General features: G+C 49.4%; 1 protein-coding gene across 1 annotated transcript in view; it reads left to right on the top strand.

Annotated features, from left to right (window-relative positions):
- The window catches only part of LOC135531958 (synaptotagmin-17-like), a gene marked incomplete at its 5' end in the record, with an annotated part of 28690 nt that extends 20370 nt beyond the window's left edge, over positions 1 to 8320 (top strand). Inside the window, one exon of the mRNA XM_064959646.1 lies at positions 7899 to 8320. Coding sequence (XP_064815718.1) covers positions 7899 to 8095 — 197 coding nt within the window. The remainder of the gene's footprint in view (positions 1 to 7898) is intronic.
- Between the last annotated feature and the right edge of the window lie 294 nt (positions 8321 to 8614).

Genomic DNA, 8614 nt, shown 5'->3' with positions numbered 1-8614 from the left:
GTAGTAGGAGGATGTTGTGTTAAACAGGTCCTCTCAGAGAGGTAGTAGGAGGATGTTGTGTTAAACAGGTCCTCTCAGAGAGGTAGTAGGAGGGTGTTGTGTTAAACAGGTCCTCTCAGAGAGGTAGTAGGAGGATGTTGTGTTAAACAGGTCCTCTCAGAGAGGTAGTAGGAGGATGTTGTGTTAAACAGGTCCTCTCAGAGAGGTAGTAGGAGGGTGTTGTGTTAAACAGGTCCTCTCAGAGAGGTAGTAGGAGGATGTTGTGTTAAACAGGTCCTCTCAGAGAGGTAGTAGGAGGATGTTGTGTTAAACAGGTCCTCTCAGAGAGGTAGCAGGAGGATGTTGTGTTGTTGTGTTAAACAGGTCCTCTCAGAGAGGTAGTAGGAGGATGTTGTGTTAAACAGGTCCTCTCAGAGAGGTAGTAGGAGGATGTTGTGTTAAACAGGTCCTCTCAGAGAGGTAGTAGGAGGATGTTGTGTTAAACAGGTCCTCTCAGAGAGGTAGTAGGAGGATGTTGTGTTAAACAGGTCCTCTCAGAGAGGTAGTAGGAGGATGTTGTGTTAAACAGGTCCTCTCAGAGAGGTAGTAGGAGGGTGTTTAAAACAGGTCCTCTCAGAGAGGTAGTAGGAGGATGTTGTGATAAACAGGTCCTCTCAGAGAGGTAGTAGGAGGATGTTGTGTTAAACAGGTCCTCTCAGAGAGGTAGTAGGAGGACGTGTTAAACAGGTCCTCTCAGAGAGGTAGTAGGAGGACGTTGTGTTAAACAGGTCCTCTCAGAGAGGTAGTAGGAGGATGTTGTGTTAAACAGGTCCTCTCAGAGAGGTAGTAGGAGGGTGTTGTGTTAAACAGGTCCTCTCAGAGAGGTAGTAGGAGGATGTTGTGTTAAACAGGTCCTCTCAGAGAGGTAGTAGGAGGGTGTTGTGTTAAACAGGTCCTCTCAGAGAGGTAGTAGGAGGATGTTGTGTTAAACAGGTCCTCTCAGAGAGGTAGTAGGAGGATGTTGTGTTAAACAGGTCCTCTCAGAGAGGTAGTAGGAGGGTGTTGTGTTAAACAGGTCCTCTCAGAGAGGTAGTAGGAGGGTGTTGTGTTAAACAGGTCCTCTCAGAGAGGTAGTAGGAGGATGTTGTGTTAAACAGGTCCTCTCAGAGAGGTAGTAGGAGGATGTTGTGTTAAACAGGTCCTCTCAGAGAGGTAGTAGGAGGATGTTGTGTTAAACAGGTCCTCTCAGAGAGTAGGAGGATGTTGTGTTAAACAGGTCCTCTCAGAGAGGTAGTAGGAGGGTGTTGTGTTAAACAGGTCCTCTCAGAGAGGTAGTAGGAGGATGTTGTGTTAAACAGGTCCTCTCAGAGAGGTAGTAGGAGGATGTTGTGTTAAACAGGTCCTCTCAGAGAGGTAGTAGGAGGATGTTGTGTTAAACAGGTCCTCTCAGAGAGGTAGTAGGAGGATGTTTAAAACAGGTCCTCTCAGAGAGGTAGTAGGAGGATGTTGTGTTAAACAGGTCCTCTCAGAGAGGTAGTAGGAGGATGTTGTGTTAAACAGGTCCTCTCAGAGAGGTAGTAGGAGGATGTTGTGTTAAACAGGTCCTCTCAGAGAGGTAGTAGGAGGATGTTGTGTTAAACAGGTCCTCTCAGAGAGGTAGTAGGAGGATGTTGTGTTAAACAGGTCCTCTCAGAGAGGTAGTAGGAGGATGTTGTGTTAAACAGGTCCTCTCAGAGAGGTAGTAGGAGGATGTTGTGTTAAACAGGTCCTCTCAGAGAGGTAGTAGGAGGATGTTGTGTTAAACAGGTCCTCTCAGAGAGGTAGTAGGAGGATGTTGTGTTAAACAGGTCCTCTCAGAGAGGTAGTGTTGTGTTAAACAGGTCCTCTCAGAGAGGTAGTAGGAGGATGTTGTGTTAAACAGGTCCTCTCAGAGAGGTAGTAGGAGGGTGTTTAAACAGGTCCTCTCAGAGAGGTAGGTAGTAGGAGGGTGTTGTGTTAAACAGGTCCTCTCAGAGAGGTAGTAGGAGGATGTTGTGTTAAACAGGTCCTCTCAGAGAGGTAGTAGGAGGATGTTGTGTTAAACAGGTCCTCTCAGAGAGGTAGTAGGAGGATGTTGTGTTAAACAGGTCCTCTCAGAGAGGTAGTAGGAGGATGTTGTGTTAAACAGGTCCTCTCAGAGAGGTAGTAGGAGGATGTTGTGTTAAACAGGTCCTCTCAGAGAGGTAGTAGGAGGATGTTGTGTTAAACAGGTCCTCTCAGAGAGGTAGTAGGAGGATGTTGTGTTAAACAGGTCCTATCAGAGAGGTAGTAGGAGGGTGTTGTGTTAAACAGGTCCTCTCAGAGAGGTAGTAGGATGTTGTGTTAAACAGGTCCTCTCAGAGAGGTAGTAGGAGAATGTTGTGTTAAACAGGTCCTCTCAGAGAGGTAGTAGGAGGATGTTGTGTTAAACAGGTCCTCTCAGAGAGGTAGTAGGAGGATGTTGTGTTAAACAGGTCCTCTCAGAGAGGTAGTAGGAGGATGTTGTGTTAAACAGGTCCTCTCAGAGAGGTAGTAGGAGGATGTTGTGTTAAACAGGTCCTCTCAGAGAGGTAGTAGGAGGATGTTGTGTTAAACAGGTCCTCTCAGAGAGGTAGTAGGAGGATGTTGTGTTAAACAGGTCCACTCAGAGAGGTAGTAGGAGGGTGTTGTGTTAAACAGGTCCTCTCAGAGAGGTAGTAGGAGGGTGTTGTGTTAAACAGGTCCTCTCAGAGAGGTAGTAGGAGGATGTTTATAACAGGTCCTCTCAGAGAGGTAGTAGGAGGATGTTGTGTTAAACAGGTCCTCTCAGAGAGGTAGTAGGAGGATGTTGTGTTAAACAGGTCCTCTCAGAGAGGTAGTAGGAGGATGTTGTGTTAAACAGGTCCTCTCAGAGAGGTAGTAGGAGGATGTTGTGTTAAACAGGTCCTCTCAGAGAGGTAGTAGGAGGGTGTTGTGTTAAACAGGTCCTCTCAGAGAGGTAGTAGGAGGATGTTGTGTTAAACAGGTCCTCTCAGAGAGGTAGTAGGAGGATGTTGTGTTAAACAGGTCCTCTCAGAGAGTTAGTAGGAGGGTGTTGTGTTAAACAGGTCCTCTCAGAGAGGTAGTAGGAGGATGTTGTGTTAAACAGGTCCTCTCAGAGAGGTAGTAGGAGGATGTTGTGTTAAACAGGTCCTCTCAGAGAGGTAGTAGGAGGATGTTGTGTTAAACAGGTCCTCTCAGAGAGGTAGTAGGAGGATGTTGTGTTAAACAGGTCCTCTCAGAGAGGTAGTAGGAGGATGTTGTGTTAAACAGGTCCTCTCAGAGAGGTAGTAGGAGGACGTTGTGTTAAACAGGTCCTCTCAGAGAGGTAGTAGGAGGACGTTGTGTTAAACAGGTCCTCTCAGAGAGGTAGTAGGAGGATGTTGTGTTAAACAGGTCCTCTCAGAGAGGTAGTAGGAGGGTGTTGTGTTAAACAGGTCCTCTCAGAGAGGTAGTAGGAGGATGTTGTGTTAAACAGGTGCTCTCAGAGAGGTAGTAGGAGGGTGTTGTGTTAAACAGGTCCTCTCAGAGAGGTAGTAGGAGGGTGTTGTGTTAAACAGGTCCTCTCAGAGAGGTAGTAGGAGGATGTTGTGTTAAACAGGTCCTCTCAGAGAGGTAGTAGGAGGGTGTTGTGTTAAACAGGTCCTCTCAGAGAGGTAGTAGGAGGGTGTTGTGTTAAACAGGTCCTCTCAGAGAGGTAGTAGGAGGATGTTGTGTTAAACAGGTCCTCTCAGAGAGGTAGTAGGAGGGTGTTGTGTTAAACAGGTCCTCTCAGAGAGGTAGTAGGAGGATGTTGTGTTAAACAGGTCCTCTCAGAGGGTAGTAGGAGGATGTTGTGTTAAACAGGTCCTCTCAGAGAGGTAGTAGGAGGGTGTTGTGTTAAACAGGTCCTGTCAGAGAGGTAGTAGGAGGATGTTGTGTTAAACAGGTCCTCTCAGAGAGGTAGTAGGAGGATGTTGTGTTAAACAGGTCCTATCAGAGAGGTAGTAGGAGGATGTTGTGTTAAACAGGTCCTCTCAGAGAGGTAGTAGGAGGATGTTTAAAACAGGTCCTCTCAGAGAGGTAGTAGGAGGATGTTGTGGTAAACAGGTCCTCTCAGAGAGGTAGTAGGAGGATGTTGTGTTAAACAGGTCCTCTCAGAGAGGTAGTAGGAGGACGTTGTGTTAAACAGGTCCTCTCAGAGAGGTAGTAGGAGGATGTTGTGTTAAACAGGTCCTCTCAGAGAGGTAGTAGGAGGATGTTGTGTTAAACAGGTCCTCTCAGAGAGGTAGTAGGAGGATGTTGTGTTAAACAGGTCCTCTCAGAGAGGTAGTAGGAGGATGTTGTGTTAAACAGGTCCTCTCAGAGAGGTAGTAGGAGGATGTTGTGTTAAACAGGTCCTCTCAGAGAGGTAGTAGGAGGATGTTGTGTTAAACAGGTCCTCTCAGAGAGGTAGTAGGAGGACGTTGTGTTAAACAGGTCCTCTCAGAGAGGTAGTAGGAGGACGTTGTGTTAAACAGGTCCTCTCAGAGAGGTAGTAGGAGGATGTTGTGTTAAACAGGTCCTCTCAGAGAGGTAGTAGGAGGGTGTTGTGTTAAACAGGTCCTCTCAGAGAGGTAGTAGGAGGATGTTGTGTTAAACAGGTCCTCTCAGAGAGGTAGTAGGAGGATGTTGTGTTAAACAGGTCCTCTCAGAGAGGTAGTAGGAGGGTGTTGTGTTAAACAGGTCCTGTCAGAGAGGTAGTAGGAGGATGTTGTGTTAAACAGGTCCTCTCAGAGAGGTAGTAGGAGGGTGTTGTGTTAAACAGGTCCTCTCAGAGAGGTAGTAGGAGGATGTTGTGTTAAACAGGTCCTATCAGAGAGTTAGTAGGAGGATGTTGTGTTAAACAGGTCCTCTCAGAGAGGTAGTAGGAGGATGTTGTGTTAAACAGGTCCTCTCAGAGAGGTAGTAGGAGGGTGTTGTGTTAAACAGGTCCTCTCAGAGAGGTAGTAGGAGGATGTTGTGTTAAACAGGTCCTCTCAGAGAGGTAGTAGGAGGGTGTTGTGTTAAACAGGTCCTCTCAGAGAGGTAGTAGGAGGATGTTGTGTTAAACAGGTCCTCTCAGAGAGTCGATGATTCATGACTGATGGTTTCCTTTATTTATTTTCCCTGATTCCCTGTATCTTGCTGGGTCTACAACCACCTAAAAGGAAGCGATTCCCAAACCTTCCATAACAAAGCCATAACCTACAGAGAGAGGAACCTGGCGAAGAGTCCCCTAAGCAAGCTGGTCCTGCGGATCTGTTCACAAACACAAACAGACCCTACAGAGACCCAGGACAGCAACACAAATAGACCCAACCAAATCATGAGAAAACAAAAATAAAATTACTTGACAGACTGAACAAAAAAAATGAGCCAACTTGAATGTTATTTGTCCCTTAACAGAGAGGACACAATGCCTTTGACTCACCCAACATTAAGAAAGCTTTGACTATGTACAGACTTGTTATTGGCTCTCAAGAGAAGACAGGCGATGTGCTCACTGCCCACAAAATGAGGTGGAAACTGAGCTGCACTTCCTAACCTCCTGCCAAATGTATGACCATATTAGAGACACATATTTCCCTCAGATTACACAGACCCACAAATCATTTCAAAACAAATCAATTTTGATAAACTCCCATATCTACTGGGTGAAATTCCACAGTGTGCCATCACAGCAGCAAGATGTGTGACCTGTTGCCACGAGAAAAGACAACCAGTGAAAAACAAACACCATTGTAAATACAACCCATAGTTATGTTTATTTATTTGCACTGTACATATACATAATATGAGATTTGAATTATCTTTATTCTTTTGGAACTTCTGTGATTGTGATATTTACTGTTCATTTTTATTTATTATCTATTTTACTTGCTTTGCCAATGTAAACATGTGTTTCCCATAACAATAAAGCCCCTTAATTGAATTGAGAGAGTGAGAGATTGAGATTGAGAAAGGGGCAGAGAGAGAGAGAGAGAGAGAGATTGAGAAAGGGGCAGAGAGAGAGCGAGAGGGATTGAGAAAGGGGCAGAGAGAGAGAGAGAGAGAGAGAGATTGAGAAAGGGGCAGAGAGAGAGAGAGAGAGAGAGAGAGAGAGAGAGAGAGAGAGATTGAGAAAGGGGCAGAGAGAGAGAGAGATTGAGAAAGAGGCAAAGAGAGAGAGAGAGATTGAGAAAGGGGCAGAGAGAGGAGGTGAGAGAGAGAGAGAGAGAGAGAGAGAGAGAGAGAGAGAGAGAGAGAGTGAGAGAGAGAGAGAAAGGGGCAGAGAGAGGAGGTGAGAGAGAGAGAGAGAGAGAGAGAGAGTGAGAGAGAGAGAGAGAGAAAGGGGCAGAGAGACTGTCTTATGTCAGGTTTTTGCAGAGTTGAATATATTGTAAATGTTCCCTGAGTTGTTCTTTGCTCTGTGCTCTGCACCCGGTGTTCCACGGTCTGCTTTCTGCTTCCAAACACACCTACGTCCCTGTCTGAGTCACCAGTAATAAAACATACATGAGACCTGCTACACAACAAACAGAGAGGGAGGGAGGGAGGGAGGGAGGAGGAGTAAGGGAGGGAGGGGGGAGGGAGGAGTAAGGGAGTAAGGGAGGGAGGGAGGGAGGAGTAAGGGAGGGAGGGAGGGGGGGGGAGGGAGGAGTAAGGGAGGGAGGGATGGAGGGAGGAGTAAGGGAGGGAGGGGGAGGGAGGGAGGGAGGGAGTAAGGGAGGGAGGGATGGAGGGAGGAGTAAGGGAGGGAGGGAGGAGTAAGGGAGGGAGGGAGTAAGGGAGGGAGGGAGGGAGGGAGGGAGGGAGGGAGGGAGGAGTAAGGGAGGGATGGAGGGAGGGAGGAGTAAGGGAGGGAGGGATGGAGGGAGGAGTAAGGGAGGGAGGGGGAGCAAGGGAGGGAGGGAGGGAGGGAGGGAGGGAGGGGAGGGAGGGAGGAGTAAGGGAGGGAGGGAGGGAGGGAGGGAGGGAGGGAGGGAGGAGTAAGGGAGGGAGGGGGGAGGGAGGAGTAAGGGAGGGAGGGAGGAGTAAGGGAGGGAGGGAGGGGGAGGGAGGGAGGAGTAAGGGAGGGAGGGATGGAGGGAGGAGTAAGGGAGGGAGGGAGGGAGGAGGAGTAAGGGAGGGAGGGAGGGGGAGGGAGGGAGGGAGTAAGGGGAGGGAGGGATGGAGGGAGGAGTAAGGGAGGGAGGGGGGGGGAGGAGTAAGGGAGGGAGGGAGGGAGGAGTAAGGGAGGGAGGGAGGGAGGGAGGAGTAAGGGGAAGGAGGGAGGGGGAGGGAGGAGTAAGGCAGGAGGGAGGAGAAAGGAGGGAGGAGTAAGGGAGGGGAGGAGTAAGGGGAGGGAGGGAGTAAGGGGGAGGGAGGAGTAAGGGAGGGTGGAGTACGGGAGGGGAGGGAGGAGTAAGGGAGGGGGGAGGGAGGGAGGGGGAGGGAGGAGTAAGGGAGGGGGGGGAGGGAGTAGGGAGGGAGGGAGGGAGGGAGGGGGAGGGAGGGAGGGGGAGGGAGGAGTAAGGTCTTTCTGAGGATGATGTGTAGAATAATGTCTGATACAAGCAGATTTCATTCAACTGTATATGCAACTAACCCACACCTCCCTCTCCCCCCTCTCTCCCCCTCTCCCTCTCCCCTCTCTCCTCTCTCCCCCTACCTCCTCCCCCTCTCCCTCCCTCCCTCCTCTCTCCCCTACCTCCTCCCCCTCTCTCTCCCTCTCTCCTCTCTCCCCTACCTCCCCCCTCTCTCCCCCTACTCTCCCTCCCTCCTCTCTCCCCTACCTCCCCCTCTCTTCTCTCTCCCCTACCTCCCCCTCTCTCCTCTCTCCCCCTACCACCTCCCCTCTCTCCCCCTCTCTCCCCCTCACTCCTCTCTCCCCTACCTCCTCCCCTCTCTCCGCCTCCCTCAAGTGTACGGCCACAACATGAAGAGCAGTAATGATTTTGTGGGGAGGATCGTGATTGGCCAGTTCTCCACGGGTCCCCCTGAGAACTCCCACTGGCGCCACCTGTTGGCCAGTCAAAGAACTCCGGTTGAACAGTGGCACAGCCTGCGCTCACGGGCAGAGTGTGACCGCGTCTCCCCTGCATCGCTGGAGGTCACATGATAGAGCTGGAGAGGGATCAGGAGTTAGAGGTTAAGGGTCAGAGGTCAGGAGGAGAGGTATAAGCTCAAAGTGTTGAGGTACACAGTAGGAAAGAGGAAGAGGAAAGGGGGTCAGGATTTAGAGGTTAGAGGTCAGGGAGGTGAGAAAAGGGGGTGAGAGGATGAGAGAGAGAGAGACAGGGAGAGGGACACAGAGAGAGAAGAGAGAGGGACACAGAGAGAAAAGAGAGGGACACAGAGAGAGAAGAGAGAGGGAGAGAAGGAAGGAGAGACAGAGGTCTGGGTCAAGGCCACCAGCAGGGCCGGATTAAGAAATCATAGGCAGGGCTCAACATTTTTAATGAACCTAATAGTAAAGACGTTATTTAACTGTAAAATATATATATTTGTCTCAGCCCCGGGCCCCAGGCCTACGGTTGGAGGTTCCAGTAAAAAATAATAATAGATGTATACATTTCTATTTTTCTCTGCCTCAAGGGCCTCGGGGCTTCAGCCCCTGCATTAATCAGGCCCTGCATTA

The sequence above is a fragment of the Oncorhynchus masou genome, unplaced genomic scaffold (genome assembly GCF_036934945.1).
Source record: "Oncorhynchus masou masou isolate Uvic2021 unplaced genomic scaffold, UVic_Omas_1.1 unplaced_scaffold_1681, whole genome shotgun sequence".
NCBI classification, from domain to species: domain Eukaryota; kingdom Metazoa; phylum Chordata; class Actinopteri; order Salmoniformes; family Salmonidae; genus Oncorhynchus; species Oncorhynchus masou.
The sequence above is the reverse complement of the archived record's forward strand: the minus strand, read 5'-3'. Positions and strand labels throughout refer to the sequence as shown.